Genomic DNA, 21,041 nt, shown 5'->3' on the forward strand with positions numbered 1-21,041 from the left:
CATTTAATCTATACAAAATGAATTAATTCTTAAATTAATTTTAATATTGAAAATAATATTTTAATAAACATAAATTTCACAAAGAATATAAATGAATATAGATATGTATTGAATATTTGAATCTTTTAATTTAATAATTAAAATATCTCCGTAACTCATGCTCAATAATGTCAGAGGCAGTTTTACATATGAAAACTAAACATTGTAGAATTTGCCTAATTTTTGTGTCAAATTTAGACAAGGAGTTTCTACTTCTTTAACTGGTGTTGTTATTTGCTAACATATCAATACTACATTCAATCACCTACACCCACTGCCGTTAAGAGATCTGTAAAATACTAAACTTGGCCATTGTTGTTATACCTTAGCTTACACTTGCCTGGAATCAAAAATTGAAATCCATGCATGCAATTAATGCCACAAGCCACAAACAAGAAACTTGTTATTAAAATAATCTCTCCATTATAAAATGAGGACCCTTTCTCTTTTCTTAATTCAACATACACCACCATGGCAATGGCCACATCCAAAACCCTCTTCTCTATCTTCTTCATTCCTCTCCTCTTCTCCACCCTTGTCACCGCCAAAGACCCTCGTTTCGATCGAAGCCTGTCTCCAAAATCACTGGGCCTCCGCAAGGAGAAGCTTAGCCACCTCCACTTTTACTTCCACGACATTCTCAGCGGCCAAAACCCCACCGCTGTTAGGGTGGCCCAAGCTGCAATGACGGCCACGTCCCCCACGTTATTCGGAGCTGTAATGATGGCCGATGACCCCTTAACCGTTGGGCCTGAGCCCAACTCCAAGGTCATAGGAAAAGCCCAGGGGATTTATGCGTCTGCGTCGCAAAATGATCTTGGGCTATTGATGGTGTTGAACTTTGCATTCATGGAAGGGAAGTACAATGGGAGCACAGTGAGCTTGTTGGGGCGGAATGCGGTGTTTTCCGGCGTGAGGGAGATGTCGATCGTGGGAGGGAGCGGGGTTTTCCGATTTGCACGTGGATACGCTCAGGCCAAGACTTTCTGGCTTAACACCACCTCCGGCGATGCTATTGTCGAATATAATGTCTACGTTTTGCATTATTAATTAATTAAATAACTTTCATGGAATAATAAGAGAGTCGTTACTCTATGGAAAAAGGAAAAACAAAATTTGATGGTTATTTGTAAAGTATGCATGGTCTATGTTTGGGGTGGCTAGAACGGCTATGGTTGCAGTATATATATGCTATGTAAATTTCATGTATATTGGTCGTAAGATCACTACAAAATTCTTGCTTGTTTGTGGAAGATTTTTAGTGGGGATTATTATAAACCTCCATAATATATTTTAATAGTGACTATCTTTAAAACCTTTCTAAATCATTAACAATAACTTTCACAATCCAATTAATACTAAAAAAAACTTCTAGCCCAAATAAATATTAGTCCATAACAAAAAAAAAAGAACATTTAGAACTGGACTTCGAGCGAGAAATAGAGAGAGAGAGAAGAGAGACCTCTATGAAACCCTAAAATCTCGATGTCACTGCCGCCATTCATTTCCTTGCCACGGCCATTCATCTCCTTGCCACCGTTGTCTCCAATCCTCCGTCAAAGCGTTGTCGCTGGAGTTATGAATGGAGATCGTGGAGCCTCTGAATTTTCGTTGACCTCTCAGTGACGATTTGATTCAAATTTTCGAGGTAATGGTTTAAATTTTTCGCTTTTACGTCGTCTTCCACCACGGGTTGTGCCGCTAGTTCTGCTTTTCCTCCGGCGGCTTGAAGCACTCAGAGTGCGGTTTTGGCGCGGATTCGATGGTGTGGTTTGGGCGCGAATTTGGTAGTGCTAGCTGAGGAGATCAAGAAGGCGAGCTAGTGAGTCTCTGTAAGCTTCGATTGAAGATATGTTCAAAGCTATCGGATCTCGTGGACTGATTTTCATGTCGTGTCGAGTTATTACAATGAGAATTTGTTCCTAATTTTTTCTTGTTCTTTGCTTTCTTCAATTCTTCAAATTTTTTCAAAGATACTAGTTTTTGTGATAATTTGATGATATAATTTTGGCAAAGTTATACACAAATTATGCTTCTTATGTTCTAATGACTTGAGGATTCTACCAGATGCAGGCCAAGATCTTTATATTAGAATTTCTGCTTCAGAGTTAGGTATGTAATACATTTACTTGGCCTTAAACTGCTCTTAATCTTTCTCTAATTCTGAATTATATCACATGATTTATCATTGTGTTTTGTAATGTGACATTAAACAATTCAAGATACAAAAAATGGATGCAAGGGCAAGATATGAATTGCAGTTTGGGTCACAATTGGTGTATTATGTGGCCTGCTCTTCGTTTCATGTTTGATATGGAATGGACGAAAAAAGGCCACTTTGAAAGGTAAAGAATTCTCCTTTCTTTTTTTCTTGTGCAGTAACTTATTGAATTATTATCATTATAATGGAGAGTAATTGTTAACTTGTCTTAAGATAATTTAGAGACCAATACAGAATTAATGGATCATATCAAGGAAGAACAAGAGGAGGATCCAGAGCTTCTATTGTATGACCTATCAGTTATAGCTTTTCGCACTGATAACTTTTTAGACAAAAATAAGCTTGGAGAAGGTGGTTTTGGATCTGTGTTTAAGGTAACAAACATATTACTTTTTTCAAGGATATTAGAATAGCAAAATGAAAAAGTTTAAGCTAATTTGCAATTGATAAATAGGCTTCAAGAAACCAAAAATTCAGTACTAAAACAAGAGAATGTTCTTATTTTTCTTGTTAATCTTTTTTCAGCATTGTTGAAAATCCCCTTGTTTGTGCAACTGGAAAAGAACCAAACTGCTGTGGCATGAGTCAATGTCCATGAACTTAAATGGCACTGAAGGTAAGAATAAGATCTCTCAAGAGTTTCATCTTTTTTCGAATTAATTGTGAAATTGTGTCATTGTTTTTATGCTGACATAAATAATGGATGTCTCTGCCTCATAGTTTTCGGTTTTGGCCTTGTTCTTTGGTGGAAGCACAAGCACAATCAAAAAACATTCTTTGATGTTAAAGGTACTTTCCAATTAGTATTATAGTTAGCATTTTCTTCTTCTTTAATACTATAATAGTTCCTTTAATTCATGTACAGCTAAGAGTCTGTTACTTATCCACTGACTTCCCTCACGCCACTTCTTAAGGGTTTGCTTTTTTACTTTTTTTCTTATCCACTTCCTCCATTTTCATTTTAATTACTTTACTGTGTGCTTGGTTTTGCTTGATTATTAGTGTGAAGGTTGAAGCGGAAGAGAAAACCAGAGATATCCGAGGCTTATTCCGTCTCTGCTGTCCCTTTCTTTGTCTTCTTCAAGGTAATTTGCACCTTTTTCTCTCTTGAATAAAAAATTCTGCTGATAATTAATTGCTCGATAAATAGTTAAACGACACCATAGCTGAATCAATCAAGTGTAAGGATCAAGGAAAACTTATAATTCTATGTATTTCAATCTATTGGGGCTTTTCTGCCTATCTTAGGTTCGGTTTGATTTGACACGACTCGTATTGATCTCATCAATGACAATGTTTCTACTTTCATGATCAATTTGGTAGTATAGTTTGTTGCAGTGTGCTTGTAGTTGATTGGTTTGGACACATTCACATTACTTTTAACCACTGATGGTGACTTATTCCTGTAGTTGTTGTTATTACTTACTATGGAGTATAATATGGATGTAATTTCTAAAAGGAGTAAGTTCCATATCTAGCATTGTTTAGTCAGAGTGAAAACTTATGGTGTCTTTACTCAGCTTGATTACTTATGACCGATAATTCATAAAATAGAAAGGGAAGTATTGATTGATTACTCTATTATTTCATTGGTCTTTGTTTTGTATGCACATAAAGGTTGGAACATGATTATTAAAGTTGAACGATTTGATTATTGTGATAATGTGATGTGATGAGAGAGTTTCCACAAAGTCTATTACCGTAATTGAGTGTTTAAAATGATTTATGTTGAAAAATAGTCAAGTGTGAGCCTTTCCTGCATTTCGACCAGGGAAATTTTTCCCCAGTACAATGTAAAAAGCTGCATTTATATATCTTGATTTGAACAGAGCATGCTAATTAGTTTGCACTAGTCACATGTTAATGTGTCACTTACACAATGTTTATTATCATGTATTTTTCAACATATAAATAATTTCATCTATTTGTCTTTTAATGATAAGTCAAATGCTAATGCATATTCCTTCTACATCTATTTCAGCACTAATCACATGTAAATGCAACTGATTTGTGATCTGAAGCCCTTGAAAATGAGTTCGAACAACATGCATCTCTGAGATTTGTACTTGTACTCTTTCCAATTTTAATGTTAATTATTTTTAGCCTTTTGTATTTGTTTCTTTATTGCTTTTCAGTAGCTGAAATAGAAAATATGTAATCTGCAGATTCAAAAAAGAATAGAAGAAATGGTTTGTGCTGGTTTGGACACTAGTTCACTTGAGATATATATTTATGTATATAGTGTTCTCTAATTATTATAAGTTTAATACATGTTATTTTTAATATTTTATTGTTGTAATTAATGTGATTGGAAAATGACGGTAATGTACTATATTGATTTTGTTTAAATATGTAATATTTTAATTTTCTTTTACATTTTTAATGTTTTGCTTAAGTATTTCTTTTAAATAATAAATGATTAGTATAATAATGTAATTCTAACATCCAGATTAATATTTTAAGAATAATATTGACATGTTTGTAGAGGTTTAAAACCCCTGCAGAATAGCTATTTTTTTTAAATAGAAAATTTCTTTTGTGGGGGTTTTGAACCACCACAAACATTAACCAAGAACTGTCACAAAATTCTAGCACAGAACCCCACAAAAGGGATAGAAAACTGTCACTAAATGACATTGTGGGGGTTGTGAAAAATCGCCACAAAAGAGCTCGTGGCACCTCAAATTTTGGGGGTTTTTGAAACTGCCACAATCCTTTTTGTGGAGGTTTGAAACCTCCATAAATAGGAAAAAAAAACCGCCACAAATAAACAAAAACCTTGTAGTGGATGCGACTACTGAATGTGTTAATTATTCAATAATAAAAGTGGAATATAATTATTTTTAATCATAAAAGATTTAGACGCTAATAAAATTGTTTATAAATTAATTAAATTAATATTATATCTATTAAAAATAAATTTTATTTCACAAAAATACTAATCATTAACTTTAGGGTTGATTATTGGTTTAATTATTCTATTGGTTCTTATAGTTTCGTGAAATTTTCAATTAGGTCCCTATACGTTTTTTCCTTTTAATTGGGTCTCTCCACCATTTTTTTTTTCAATTAGGTCCCTACTGTGACCAAACAATTAGATTTAACGGAATATTCTATTCCTAAATTAATAATTTTCTAACTTTTTCCTAAATCCCTAATTCTTTTTCACTCTTATTTTCTGAAAGACCAAAATAACCCTTCCAGACTTAAACAAGAACTGTACTGTTCATTCTCCCAAACTTAGAGAAAAATCTCATTCACGTTCCTCCCCTTATTCGTTCGTTGGTTGCACACTCCGTCAGTTGCCGAGATCAACTCCACTGGAACATTGTTGGAGGGTTTCGCTTCTCCGGTGTCACTGTCGTCGTTGTAGGCGTTGCTGCTACTTCTAGGTAAGACAACGCTTAACCTTGTCAGTCATTGAATGGTTTTTCTTTTTTTCTCCTGGAAAAATTTACCACATTGTTTATTAGAGCTTCTTTTTGTTTCTAAAAATGGTTGAAGAGGGATTTATGGTATTGTATTTTCTTGTTTTTGGTATGTACTTATGGGTGATTCGAATTTCACCATTGAAGTCCACCATGGTGACAAATTTGTTGACAGTGGACACGGATTAGAGTATTTAGGAGGAATGGTTGTGGAGGATTTACACGTTAATGAATGGTCATTGCAAGATATTGTGAGTCAGCTAAAGCAACTAGGGTATAAGGGATACGCCATGGTGTGGTACAAGGAACCTGGGATGGATTTGAAGTCAGGTCTTAAAGAGATGAAGTCCGATGGAGAAGCGATGAGAATGGCTAGGTCACTGGTGTCAAGTTCCTGCAAACATTGCGAGGTAGACGTTGTCGATGGAGTCAGAGAAGGTAACGGATTGAAATCACTTCTAGTGATGTTGATTATGTGCCAGAAGAAGGTGAAAACAGTGGCTCTAGCTCTGGGTTGATAGAGGTTGAAGTGGATGCTGAGTCAGAGCCTTCAACTGATGAAGAGGTATTTGGTGACAGTGCTGATGATGGTGACCATAAGAATCACTTTGGGTTTGAGGTGGAGGATAATGATCCACAATCAAATGCGTTTGGGGAATTTACTGGTCCACTGAATGATGAGGGAGCTGCAGCAGCTGGAACAACTCAAGGTGATGATGAAGGTTTAATGAAGGGTGATGAGCAAGTTGGGGGCATATCTGATAGATATGATACTGATAATATAAACAGTTATGAGGGGGACTCTGATGATATGATAAAAAAGAGGAGGTTTTCCAAATACAATGAGGCATAGATAAACAGAGAGTATGAATTTCAGGTGGGGCTGGAATTTAAATCACTAATTCAATTTAAAGATGTTGTTAAGGAGCATGCCCTATTGAATGGTCAGGACATTAGGTTTCGAAAAACTGATAAGGTGAGGTGCAGAGTTGTTTGCAAAGAAAGAAAGGAAAAGTGCAAGTGGGTTTGTTTTGCAAGTAAGGTTGGTGGTTCTAACTGTTTCAAGATCAAGACTTTGAATGGAAAACATACTTGTGGAAGGAACTATAGCGGAAGACTTGCATCAAGTAGTTAGATCTCAAAGAAGATTACCAACAACATCAGTAGAGGCGAGGAAATGAAGCTTGCGACAGTTATTCAGACCATCCAAGACAAATATATAGCCAATATCACTGTTAATAAGGCTTACTGGGCAAGGAGGAAGGCAAGAGAAGAGGTACATGGGCGGGCAATCCAACAGTATGCTAAGCTAAGGGATTATTGTTCAGAGATACTTAGGACAAATTCAGGATCTAGTCTGAGCATATTGGTTGATAGGCCTTTTCTTACGCACCAGCCCCAATTTATGAGAATGTATATGTGCCTTGATTCTGTCAAGAAAGGCTTCTTGGCAGGTTGTAGATCTATTATTGGGGTGAATGGTTGTCACTTGAAGGGCGACCATAGACAGCAACTACTAGTTGCTGTTGGCAGAAATTCGAATGACAATTACTTTTCGATTGTCGTGGCTGCAGTAAAGGCAGAGACTAAGGACAGCTGGGGGTGGTTCCTGGAGATGTTGTTAAATGACATTGGAGAATCAAGAAAGTTAGTTTTCATGAGTGACCAACAAAAGGTATAACAAATGGATTAATTAATTTGTTTGCACTTAATTTGTTTGAAATTAAATATATGGTTGCACTTAAATATTGATTGCAATTAAATGTTTAATCTGCTATGTATATGATCATATATGCAATTGCTATGTTTGTGAATATTAATCTGCTATATGAATTTGCTATGTTTGTGAACATAAATCTCCTATGTTTAGATGCTATATTAATCTGCTATATGGGTATATTGTGTTCTGCACTTAAACTATAAATCAGGGGCTGATGCAAGTGTTTCAAGAGTTATTGCCAATACTGGAGCATAGGTTTTGTTTAAGGCATTTATATGCCAACTGTAAAAAGGCATATGGGGTAGTACTGTACTAAGGGACCTCATTCTATCTATTGTCAAAATTACCTATGTGCAAGAATGAGAAAGAAGGATGAATCAACTTAAGGAGATCAACAGAGACTGTTATGAGAAGTTGTTTGTTTTGGATCTAAAATTGTGGACAAAGAATCACTTCACATTTCTGACTAAGAGTGACATGTTGATGAACAACATCTCAGAGGCATTCAATGGAAGAATTATAGAGGCAAGAGATAAGCCAATTCTTACTATGTTTGAATGGATTAGGTGCTACTTGATGACAAGGTTTACAGAGAAAAAGAAGAAGGCAGAGAGGTATGAGGGCTCTGTTTTGCCAAAACCCAAGAAACGACTAGATGTCATTGCGGTTAGAGCTATGGAGTGGCAAGCTAAATGGACAGGAGACCTCAAGTTTGAAGTGCACCATAAGAACAGGATGATCATGGAAAGGTTTGTTGTCGATTTGATGGCTGGAAGGTGTAGTTGAAGGTTTTGGGGCTTGTGTGGTATGCCCTGTCCACATGCTTGCTGTGCTATTTTTGAGAAGGGTGACAACCCGGAAGATTATTGTAGTAACTACTACAGCAAGGTAGCATACCTTGCTACATATGGGCAATCAATATCACCAATCAATGGAGAAAACATGTGGCCAAAGATACAATGTGATACCATCATCCCTTTAATTTTCAGAGTTAAACCAAGAAGGCCAAGGATGGTTAGGATAAGGGAACCCGATGAAAACAGAACACAAACAAAATATAGAAGAACTGGAACTTCTGTTACCTGCAGTAATTGTGGCCAATATGGACACAATAGGAGACTCTGTCTAAACCATATAGTGACAGGTATTGGTTGCTCCTTTATTTTGTTCATGTGTTGAAGAACTATTACTAATTGCTATTTCATGTTGTAGCTCTTGAAGGTACACAAGGATCTAATGCTACTGCTGGAACTGGAGGAGGTGATGCTGCTGCTAATAAACTTGATGCTGCTGTTGAAGCAAATGGATCTGAAGCTGCTGCTACTGTTAGATCCAGGATTGTTAGAGAGAGGCAGAGGAAGAACAGCAGTAAGGATGGGCAGAGGAATGGATAGAAGGAGGGCTACACCTATGACTGCACCACCATCACAGCCTCCACACACCTCTGCACCACCATCACAACCTCCAAACACACCTGCACCACCATCATAGCCGGCCACCTTGCCTAAACCACCATCACTGTCCACTGCACCAGCATCTCAACCTTTGTCCAAGACTAAAATCTTTGGTGTGAGAAGAAGTGAAAGACTCAAGATTGAAGTTAGAAAGGCAACAAGTCAGCCACCTGAACATGTTGACCTCACACTTAATTGAGACTGAAGACTCTTTAGAGTTTCCTTTTGATATATATTGTGTTATGTAAGATTTTTAGTGTTCACCTATGACTCTGCTTTCTTTATGGTTTAAACCACTTTTACTATGTGGTCTGGACCACTTTTGTTATGTGGGTGAAAAACTGTTATGAGAGGGTGTCATATTTATTTTGTGGCTATCTAGGTGTCCTGCATTATATAATGTAAAAAACAATGGTATCTATTATAATTCAATGCATTTTTTATTTTAGCTACTTTTTTCTCTGTATCATACTTCTATGCATATTAAATAGTAAAGGAACAACTTTCATTTAGAGAAATTAAACAACATTCCATATATCTTCATTGCACTCAAAACAAACAGTACACTTTGGACTTATATAGACTATTACATTATTATAACAGCCATACTTTCTACATCTTTACATATAACACTGCAACAATCAAAACACCAAATATCAAAATCAGCATAATATGCATCTTGTTTTGCTTTTTCATAGTATCTTCCATTTTAGTAAATTGCTCTTCCATTAAACTCAGCTCATCACATAACCTTTATACACAAGCATCTATTTCTCCAACCTCTGCAATTAATCTCTCTAGATCCACATTTAATCTGTCTATCTTCCTTTCTTGTGCCTCCAATTCTCTAACCCTTCCAAATTCTTGCTGTGAACTGATTACTCCATCTTCCCCAGATAACTTTTTTTCTTTTCTATCAACCCACTTAAAAAACTTGCATCTCCTTTTAGGGCAAGAAATAAATTTTCTGTTTGAATTTTTTGATGTACTTGAACTCCGAAGAATCAGAGTGTCTCCACAAAAGCAACGAACCCTCCTTTCCTTTTGCTTCAACCATCCACTCTTCTCATCTTCTTCATCATCAATCCACTCGAAGAACTTGCATTTTGGAATTCTCTCACAACCAACATACCTTCTTCCATGGCTTGCTACTGCCGAAGAAGACATCACAGCAACTGCCTCACCACAAAAACAAAGATGTCTCTTCTTGACGAGGGTTTTGGAACTAGAGACTCTTGAAGATAAGTGACTTTGATCCATAAGTATTCACAGAGTAAGAGAAGCAAACGGAGGAGGAGAAGTTTGAGGAAGAGACAAAGAGAGTGAAAACTCAGAACCCTACTGATTCTCATTTATTTGTAAGGGGTAAACGAGGGATATAATAGTCAAATTATCTATTCTTAACGTTTTTTGTAACGTTTACTATTAATAGGGACCTAATTGAAAAAAAATTGGTGCAGGGACCCAATTAAAAGAAAAAAAATATAGGAACCTATTTGAAAATTCCATGAAATTATAGGGACCAACAAAATAATTAAACTTTGATTATTCTACTAAAAATTCTTCATTAATTATATGTGGTGTTATTTTTCTTAGTTTTTTTTTTTGGATAAGACTAAATTAAAAATGAAAAAATTAGTCGGAGGTTGATTAATCAATAACTAGCTAACACAAAGGATTGATTAAATATGGGAGCCCGCTGTTTTGATTGTGATGATTGAGGTTGTGAAATATGTAGATGATGACGATATGTGTTAATTAATGGTTTTGAACTTTTAATTTATTGAGGAAACTCTTTAGTTTTGGTAAGGAAAATTCATAGAATGCGATACTCAGAAAAGTTAAAGTGTAAACGAGGGAGAGAAGTAACTCGAAGGAAGAAGAAGAAAGCATGGGATGAGAACGTTGGGTAATTATGGTGGTGGAAAAGCCTGAAAAGATGAGATGGACCGATGAGATAAAAGGATGATTATTTACTCGTAAAAGTGTCAAGTTAATTAAGTTAAACAAAGACTTTTCTTTTTCAAAATTTTTAACATTCTAAGATACAATAGTGTTAGGAGCAAATATAATTTGTGATTTATAACTATTAATTAGTTATTATTAATATTTTTAATGGTATAAAATTATATTAGTAAAATTACATACTCTTTTTCTATCGATTAAATTTAACTTTTTCTCTAAGATATTTATTGGCCACTAGCTAGTCCACTACAAAGCCTGCCTCTTCTCTGATCACACACATTGACCCTTGTCTCCTAACAAACAAGCAACGCCACCATGCTCAAACCCTTAACTCTCATCTCCACATTCACCCTCCTCTTCTTCCTCTTCTCTTCCCATGTAACCGCCAAACAACCTCGCTTTTATCGAACCATCTCTCCCACATTTCTAGGCCTACGCAAGGAGAAGCTTACTCACCTCCATTTCTACTTCCACGACACTGCCAGCGGCCCAAACCCCACCGCCATCGTAGTCGCCCAGGCCCAAATAACCAAAAACTCCTCCACTCTCTTCGGAGCCGTGGCCGTCATGGACGATCCCTTGACCGTGGGGCCTGAGCCCGGCTCCAAGATTGTGGGAAAAGCCCAGGGAATCTGGGCGGCTGCTTCGCATGACGAGATTGGGTTGGTAATGGTGGTGAACTTGGAGTTCTGTGAAGGGAAATACAATGGCAGCACGTTAAGCTTGTTTGGACGGAACGCGGTGCTTAACAGCGTGAGGGAGATGCCCATTGTTGGTGGCAGTGGGGTTTTCCGATTTGCGCATGGTTATGGTGAGGCCAAGACACACTGGTTCAATATAACGTCAGGGGATGCTGTTGTTGAATACAATGTCTACGTCTTCCACTATTGACCCTATTTTGGTTGCGTTTGCCTTAATTATTAGCTTCTTTAGGTGGTAATCAATAAGAACAAGGAATTTCGTTCTTCCATGACCACGTTGCAGGTTATTGTCTCTTATTTGGTTTGCTGTTGCTTTTTCATTAACTCATCATCAATTGTGTCTTAAATAATTGTTGTGTAAGTGTATCAGTCTAATGTTGTAGACCTAATAACATTCTCTACTTGTCAATTTCCATAAAAATTTGATGATGAAAATTCAGGTGCACAGGAGAAGTTGATAGTTTAGAGTAGTTAGATGAAAATTTAGTCAAATTAAATTATCTAATAATTTTTAATTATTAATTTCACATAAAATCAACTTACACTTGAATTTCAAATTTTTAACTCATAAATAAGATTAAAAGAGAGTTCAAACCTTATCTTCCTCTATTCATTGTCAACCCTGCTAGTTCACAATCTATAAGCACGTGAATCACTCCAGGAAAGATAAGTGTTCCCCACTAGCTAGGCCACTACACATACAACGAACCCCTGTATCCTCTTGACCTCTTCTCTCCCAACTATCCTCAATAAGTCATTGAGTAGTGAAAGTACAAATGTACAATATTAATATAATAGATACTTGGATAGTTTTTATTTAGTTTTTTGAAATTTTATTAATATAAAAAAATCTCTAAGCCTACTCAACTTAATCCAATAAAAAATGTTGAGGAGTAATTTTTTTTATTAATATTAATCAATATTTTAAATTAATATTTTATTTTTATATTATTAAAATTAAAAATTAAAATTTATTTTCTAAAATTTAAAGTGTTGGTTAAAATGTTGATAAAAATAATAAATTTTATTAATCATGTAATATTATTTTAATTCAGTCGAGTTTCACAAAAGAAAAGTATATATGTATGTGTATATGTATTTTGTAAGATCATATTTGACTAAGATCCGTTTGAAAAGTTTTATAGAATAACTTTTTTAAATTTTTGATTTATGAAAAGGAATAGTATTAATATTTGGTGCAATTTTTAAAATCAAATTGCAGTTTTTTAAGAAGTTATTTAAGAGTTTATAGAGAGTTAAAAAAATGACTTCTCTCATAATACTACTATTTTTTTTATCACATTTTTATAAAATAAGTACTTTTAGAACTAAAAATCCAAATATAAAATAACTTATTTACAAACTATTTTTAATATAGTCATTTATTATTTAAATTATTTCAAACTGGGCCTAAGAAGAGTGCTAGGGGCCAGTAAATTTTGTGATTTATAACCATCAATTAGATATTAATAGTATTTTTAATAGTATGAGATTATATCTAATAATATAAGATTACTCGTTTTTTTACTAGTTAAATATTCACCAAATTTTGACCAAATTTTAATAAAAATATTGATCTTTTAGACTTTTCCTTTAACTAATATATGCTATTTATACGTTAAATATGGACATTTATACAAAGATATTATTATTCACTACAAAAAATTCTGGTAAAAATGACCGTTTTTTTGTATTTACGGCGGTTTGAACCGCCATTATTACTAATAATGACGGTTTCGTAAAGCGACGTAATTCTAGACGCCATTTTGGTTATTACAGCGGTTCAAACCGCTGTTATTTTCAGGATTAAAATGGCGGTTTTTGAATAGGTTAAAACGGCAGTTTGAACCGCCATTATTACCTCGACAGAGTGGCGTTTTGGTTGGTTAAAACGGCGGTTCAAACCGTCATTATTTCCAGGGTTAAAATTACGGTTTTTGGATAGGTTAAAACGGCAGTATGAACCGCCATTATTACCCTGATAGAATGGCATTTTGGTTGGTTAAAATGGTATTTTTAAACCGTCATTTTTACCCTGACAGTAGCATTTTGGTTGGTTAAAATGACATTTTTGAACTGCCGTTTTACCCTGACAGTGACATTTTTTATCGTTTAAAAAAATAATTTTTACCGTCATTTTTATCGCGTTAAATAGATAATTTTGTGAATAAAATTTCACAATAGCAAAAAATTATAATCCATAAATGAAATATTATATAACTCATAAACAAAATATTAATATAATATATAATTTTTTATTATTAAAAATTAAAAGTAATAACTCCTATACAAAATATTGTCTTACTAAACTTACCAAAATACAACCATTGTAATAAACACTAATCAGTCAAATCTACCATCCAGTTTCCTAAACTATGTTAATATCTAATAATGTATTTAAAACATCTAATAAGTGCTATTTTTACTACTTAGAATATGAATATACAAGACAAGTAGCTTAGCTAAGTGATGATGAATAAAATTTGGAGGTTAAAAATTTTCTCCTTTTGTAATTAACTTTAAAACAAGCCTGCCTTAGTTTCTTAGTCTCTTGTGTGAGTTTCATCCCGGTAACTTGCTCCAACATCTTTGTTTCTTGTTCTAACACTCCAATTTCATTATCCAAACTCATCTCTTACAAAGATTTGTAGGAACCTCTTCTATCAGGAAATTTTTATCAAGTCGGTCGTAATAAATTGAAATTATAACAATAAAAATATATTAGTAGAAATAATATATAACTAGTCAAATAATATAAAGAGAAAAAATAAAATTAGATTGATAGAAAAAATCGAAAAAATTTCTTAAAAAATTAAAATATGAGACAATTATTTACAGAATTTCAAGTGTTTGAAATTAGTCCTAATGTTTCTGTTATAGAACTAGATAAACTCAAATATGAAATATCACATGGACATTAGCTAGTGACAAAAATGAGAAATCACATCATTATGAAAACTGGCAAAGCCATGGACTTTTATGTAAAGGACATTACACTACACACGAATATTAAAGAGATAAAAAGTGAGTGAGATAGGGAAAAGCTAAGCTTGTTTGCCCAAACGTAGTACTATTATCATTTTAATAAAAACACAACCATCTTATTTATTTTATGTTATTCTATTGGCAAGTTGTTGCCATCAATTAATTAACAAATGTGGATAAGATAACACATTGATCGTCATTATTGTCCATTCGGAAAATCCAAAGTTGGGCAAGATATGGTGGTATTAAAATAACCCCATATGACTATATATCCTTACATTAATGTCATATAGTTAAGATATCTACCCTGCAGGTTACACTACTCTTCCTTATAGACTTGTAGTTGTTAGGAAATTATTTATTTGTGGGCAATACATATATTAATTATAATCACAAATTATTCTATTTTAAATTAAATAACTTATATAGTGATGATCTCATTTATTATTATAAATGCTAAATTGAATAAGTTATTATTACTTTTGATTTAAAATTAAATGAGAATAAAATCAGATATTATCTTTTGTTCCTTAAGATAATTATCTTTTTGGGTTTTAGATATATTATCTTTTGGGCTTTAGATACTATTTTATTTGGGCTTTAGGGTTTAATAGGTGTCATACTCAAATATAAATAGACCTTCAGGATTTCGGTCCCCAATATACCAAAAGCCGCCTTTGTTATTCATTTCCCATCAAAAGAGTTGCAATTCAGCCTCCTAGGAATACAGAAGGCTTTGGTTGAAGAAGATCGAAAGAACCACAAGATCCAAATTCTTCCATCAATTTCTAACTCTTATGAGTAAAGGTACGCTTCTGCATTATGTTATATTTTTGATGATTCAATATAGATGATCTGGGATTTTAAAATTAATTTATTCCAACAAGTAGTATCAGGGCCATCCATAATTTAATCATCAAAATTATCTTTTTTTTTAATCAATATATATACAGATGCGTTATTTACATTACATATAAAAATGCGACACGTTTGGCGAAATTGTTTCCATAAAGTGCATCGTGCGTGTATATGTATGTATAGACCGTACTGATTAATATGTATGTATGTTGATGGACATTATCATTATTTGGTTATAAAGTAAAGGCATATTTATCTATGTATATAAATATATCATACAAGAAGGATTATTATACCTACCTATTTTATAAAGATTTAGTTTTGAAATAAATTGATTGAACATTATGCTGCCAAAGTAGTCTCTTTTGTGAAAATTGATTTATTTAAAACATTAGGAATATGGTGATATGTAATTCATGCGGATATTGGTCAGCCTAAAGGAAGGCCTATATTTGGCCGAATTACATACAGATATTGATGGTAAATAAATATTTGGGTAATTGATTAAGAATAAAGTAATACTTATTATTTATGCGAACAATAATCGGCCCAAATGAAGTTTATTGTTTGGCCAAATAATAAGCATTGCACACTTTTGTTTATTTTCTATTAATTATGTGGTCAATAATCGGCTCAAAGGAAGGTTATTGTTTGGCCAATTAATAGAAAATATATGCGGTAATAAATAGGTTGCGAAGTTTAAGTTTCCATGTGCGCATTAAGTCGGTCCAAAAAAAGGCTTAATGTTTGACAGGAATTTTGACAATATTTGATTACTGCAATGAGAGTATCTCTTACAGTTAATTTTTCTACCCAAAGATTGAAAATTAATGTTGTTCTAGATATCTCAATATGGATTTTTCCATTATTTTGTTGGGAATAATGCAACATTCCCCCTTGAGAAAACACCTTTGACAGAGAAATAAAATAGACACAATCACAACACAAGAATTTAACGTGGAAACTCCAATTACCGGAGAAAAACCACGGCCGTTGTCAAATGACAACCAGAGAATATCACTATGTGAAAATTGTTACAACACATAGACTTCTTTCTCTCACCGGCACCCCAGTACACCCACACTCTCTCAAAGCAAATATCTAACTACACCTCACAACACTCTCTAATAAAGAGTACAGAGGAAATCCCCAGGAAAGAGAGGTGGGTCACAATGGACACACTTAAATACCAAGTCTTTCCTTAGCCAGAACCTTTCCAAACAGCACTCTCACAGTGTCACACTACCTTCCAGCAACAACAACAGCAACCAAAGATCAACCTCAAGCCACAGGACAAAATTCTTTTCTGATGTGGAAGGTCAGACTTCAACCAAATCCTAACATATTTAACTAATATTTACTACACGTTTATTTGTTCTAATCCAGAAACTATGGCTTTAGCTACCAATATTTCTACACAAATCAGCAGTATTCCTATGCTGAATGGTTCAAACTTTAAAGTTTGGAAGGATACTGTGGAGATTGTCCTCGGTTGTATGGATCTAGATATAGCTCTTCGAGAGGAAAAACCCACTTCCACTCCGAAAAACCTCAATGAGGTTAAAATAGAGAAGTGGGAGAGATCTAATCGAATGAGCATTATGATCATGAAACACTTAATTCCTGAGGTGTTTCGGGGCTCAATTACTGAGGATAAAGATGTCAAACAGTTCCTCAAGGATGTTGAAACATTATTTATGAAGAATGAAAAGGGGGAGGCAAGTAGCCTTTTGAGCAAACTTGTCTCCATGAGGTATAAAGGTAAAGGGAACATAAGGGAGTACATTATGGAAATGTCTCATCTTGCTTCAAAATTGAAAGCACTAAAGTTAGAGTTATCTGAAGATTTACTCGTGCATTTTATTTTGATTTCCCTTCCTGCACACTTTGGGCAATTCAAAGTGAGTTATAACACTCTGAAGGACACTTGGTCCTTAAATGAGCTTATATCTCACTGTGTGCAAGAAGAAGAAGAGATGCTACAGCAAGATAAGACTGAAAGTGCTCACATAGCGTCATCTTCTCAGTATAAAAGAAAGCGTGATACTACTGCGGATGTGCCTTCTCAGCAGAAAGAGGCTAAGAAACAGGATCAATTTTCAACCTGTTTCTTCTGTAAGAAGGTGGGATACATGAAGAAGGATTGTAACAAATATGCCACTTGGCGTGTAAAGAAGGGTATAATTCTTACTTTTGTTTGTTCTGAGGCTAGTTTAAGTTATGCACATATTCATACTTGGTGGGTAGATTCTGTTGCTATTACTCATGTAAGTATTACTATGCAGGGTTGCCTGTGGAGCCGACCGCCAAATGATGCTGAAAGATACATCTATGTGGCAGACGGCAATATAGTTGCAGTCAAAGCTATAGGAACCCTTAGATTATGTTCCACGAGTGGATTTTATTTGGATTTATTAGAGACATTTTATGTACCGTCATTTAGACGGAATTTGGTTTCTGTTTTTCGTTTGGACAAATCAGGTTATTTTGTTTGTTTGGAGACAATAAAGTCAGTCTCTTCTATAATTCGAATAATATTTGCTCTGGTCATTTGGTGGATAATCTATATAGGCTTGACTTAAATTCCTATAATAATGAAATACTGCAAACAGGTAGAAAATGAAAACTAAATGAAAATTCGGTATCATTATGGCACAAACGCCTAGGTCACATCTCTAAACAGAGAATTCAGAGGCTCGTGTCGGATGGAATTCTTGGACCCCTAAATTTGGCGGACTTTGAAGTCTGCATTGAGTGCATAAAGGGAAAAAAGACAAACGAAAGAAAAATAGGTGCCGAGAGAGCTAAAGATGTCTTAGAACTGATACATACCGATATATGTGGCCCATTCCCTACTGTCTCTTAGAATGAACAACGGTACTTTATTACGTTCATAGATGATTACTCTCGTTATGAGTATCTATATTTAATTCATGAAAAGTCCTAAGCCTTGGATGTTTTCAAGTCTTTCAAAGCTGAAGTTGAACTTCAACTTGGAAAGAAAATTAAACCTGTCAAATCTGATCGTGGTGGTGAATACTACGGAAGATATGACGGTTCAGGTGAGCAACGTCCCGGGCCTTTGCTCTTTTCCTAGAGGAATGTGGTATTGTTCCGCAATACATCATGCCAGGCAAACCTAGCATGAATGGTGTTGCAGAGCAAAGGAACCGAACTCTTAAGGACATGGTGAGAAGTATGATTAGTCATTCTTTCTTGTCTGAATCACTCTGGGGAGAAGCCTTAAAGACCGCAGTGTACATCCTTAATAGGGTGCCAAGCAAAGCAGTTAACAAAACCCTATATGAAATTTGAACTGGGAAAAGACTAGTATAAAGCATCTGCAAATTTGGGGATGTCCAACTGAGTCGCGACCTTATAGGCCGCATGAAAGAAAATTGGACTCAAGGACAACTAGTTGCTACTTTGTTGGTTATGCTGAGCGTTCACGGGGGTACAAGTTTTACAATCCTACATCAAGGTCTATTTTTTGAAATGGAAAATGCGAGATTTCTTGAGGGTGTTGAGTTTGGGGGGAAGGAAATATTAGGAATGTTTCTTTTGATGAGGATTCTGTAACTGACAATGGTCAGGTCTTTGTACCTATTATTGTTCAAGACACAGTTACAGTACAAGAGCACAATGAGAATTCTACTGTAGATTCAGTTACAGTACAAGAGAACAATGAGAATATCGTTGTTGTTCAAGATACTGCTACAGCACAGAAAAATAATGAGAATCTTCCTCAATCCTAATCCATACAGCAAGCTCAACAACCTCAAGAAGTGTCATTAAGGAGATCCAATAGAGAAAGGAGAAAATCCATCTATGGTCTCAAACAAGCTTCTCGTCAATGGTATCACATGTTCATCAAGTCATTACCTCATGGTTTTGAGGTAAATATCATAGATGAGCGTGTATACCGCAAGTTCAATGGGAGTAAATACATCCTTTTGGTCTTACATGTTGATGACGTTCTACTTGCCAGTAATGATATAGGCTTGTTGCATGAAACTAAGAAATTTCTATCGAACAAATTCGAAATGAAAGATCTTGGTGATGCCTCTTTTGTATTAGGAATCGAGATACTAAGACATCGTTCTCAATGTATTCTTGGATTATCACAAAAGAACTGTATCGAAAAGATTTTAAGTAGATATGACATGAAAAATTGTAGACCGATGGACACACCTGTAGCTAAAGGAGACAAGTTCAGTCTCAAGCAATGCCCTAAAAATACAATGCATGATCAACCTTATGCATCAGCACTAGGGAGTTTAATGTATGCTCAAGTTTGCACACGTCCCAATATATCATTTATAGTGAGAGTATTGGGTAGATACTTGAGCAATTCGGGCATGGATCATTGGATAACTGTTAAACGCGTAATGCGTTATCTAAAGAGAACAAAGGATTACATGCTTATTTATCGGAGATCAGAAATTTTGGAGATCATTAGGTACTCTAATTCCGATTTCATGGCATATGGTTTCGAAACTTTGTCACTGAGCTTCATATAGTAGACATAAAGCTCTTAGTTGTCAAGGAGAAAGGTTAAGAAAAACTTATTTTCATAGGACATATAGGAACAGAGTATATGCTAGCAGACTCATTAACCAAGGAATTGATCCCCTAAAGTCTTTCATGAGCACACTACTCGGATGGGTGTCAATATTTGTGATCCCTTGGTTTAGTGGGAGTTTATTTTATGCTATATGTCCTATGACAGATATTGAATTATTTTTCTACAGAATTAAGTTGATGGTTTATTTCATGTTATATGAAATGTTCATTTTGCAATATTTGTATTGTGTTTAATCTCAATAAAATTTTAAAGTTGGACCAGCTAGAAATAGACATGCATGAGATCACTTGGCATGTAATTTCCATATTACTCATCCAAATTTGATCTATGTCGTTAAGTATATTAGGATGGTAATTGGCGTGGTTTAGTCACGGCATTTAATGTGACAAAAGCTGCGGTAGTTCCATATCTAATGTATGAGACGGACCAGATTGTTAAAGTAATGAGAGAAATAGCATTCAAATGCGCACATAAAGTTTATAAGATGTGATTATGTCAAGAAAGAATATATGTATAGCCCAATTGGGAGATTGTTAGGAAGTTATCTAATTTCCTAACTTATTTGTGGGCAATACATATATTAATTATAATCACAAATTATGCTATTTCAAATTAAATGACTTATATAATGATGATCTCATTTATTGTTATAAATGCTAAATTGAATAAGTCATTATTACTTTTGATTTGGAATTAAATGAGAATAAAACCAGATATTATCTTTTGTTCCTTAAGATAATTATCTTTTTGGGTTTTAGATTTATTATCTTTTGGGCTTTAGGGTTTAATGGGTGCCATGCTCAAATATAAATAGACCTTCAGGATTTCGGTCCCCAATATACCAAAAGCCGCCTTTGTTATTCATTTCCCATCAAAAGAGTTGCAATTCAGCCTCCTAGGAATACAGAAGGCTTTGGTTGAGGAAGATCGAAAGAACCACAAGATCCAAACTCTTCCAATCATAATTCATGTTTATGAATTCAGGTACACTTCCGCATTATGATATATATTTTTGGTGATTCAATATGGATGATCTGGATTAATAAAATTATTTATTCCAATAATTAAACTTTTAACATATTTAT

General features: G+C 34.5%; 3 protein-coding genes and 2 long non-coding RNA genes across 5 annotated transcripts; all 5 read left to right on the top strand.

Moving 5' to 3' along the window:
• Nucleotides 494-1,292, top strand: LOC107646250 (dirigent protein 22-like). The gene has a single exon (XM_016350448.2). It carries the CDS (start codon nucleotides 511-513, stop codon nucleotides 1,087-1,089), a length of 579 nt encoding a protein of 192 aa, XP_016205934.1. The 5' UTR covers nucleotides 494-510; the 3' UTR covers nucleotides 1,090-1,292.
• LOC110263878 lies at nucleotides 2,271-3,144 on the top strand. Its single transcript, XR_002349612.1, has 3 exons — nucleotides 2,271-2,384; nucleotides 2,786-2,876; nucleotides 2,981-3,144. It is a non-coding gene; the product is annotated as an uncharacterized LOC110263878 (long non-coding RNA).
• LOC110263879 lies at nucleotides 3,283-4,321 on the top strand. The gene is made up of 2 exons (XR_002349613.1): nucleotides 3,283-3,345; nucleotides 4,242-4,321. It is a non-coding gene; the product is annotated as an uncharacterized LOC110263879 (long non-coding RNA).
• On the top strand, nucleotides 5,808-6,541 carry LOC107646251. The gene is made up of 2 exons (XM_016350449.1): nucleotides 5,808-6,126; nucleotides 6,171-6,541. The coding sequence occupies exons 1-2, from the start codon at nucleotides 5,808-5,810 to the stop codon at nucleotides 6,539-6,541; spliced, it is 690 nt and encodes a 229-aa protein (XP_016205935.1).
• Nucleotides 11,069-11,963, top strand: LOC107647899 (dirigent protein 22-like). The gene has a single exon (XM_016351948.2). It carries the CDS (start codon nucleotides 11,143-11,145, stop codon nucleotides 11,716-11,718), a length of 576 nt encoding a protein of 191 aa, XP_016207434.1. The 5' UTR covers nucleotides 11,069-11,142; the 3' UTR covers nucleotides 11,719-11,963.

Source organism: Arachis ipaensis, chromosome B06 (genome assembly GCF_000816755.2).
Source record: "Arachis ipaensis cultivar K30076 chromosome B06, Araip1.1, whole genome shotgun sequence".
Lineage (NCBI taxonomy): Eukaryota > Viridiplantae > Streptophyta > Magnoliopsida > Fabales > Fabaceae > Arachis > Arachis ipaensis.

Excerpts from the sequence above, each read along its gene's own strand:
- LOC107646251 (XM_016350449.1), top strand. The coding sequence starts at position 5,808 with ATGGGTGATTCGAATTTCACCATTGAAGTCCACCATGGTGACAAATTT. Across the intron at positions 6,127-6,170 it reads TGTCGATGGAGTCAGAGAAG|AAGAAGGTGAAAACAGTGGC; the intron begins GTAACGGATTGA and ends ATTATGTGCCAG.
- LOC107647899 (XM_016351948.2), top strand. The coding sequence starts at position 11,143 with ATGCTCAAACCCTTAACTCTCATCTCCACATTCACCCTCCTCTTCTTC.
- LOC107646250 (XM_016350448.2), top strand. The coding sequence starts at position 511 with ATGGCAATGGCCACATCCAAAACCCTCTTCTCTATCTTCTTCATTCCT.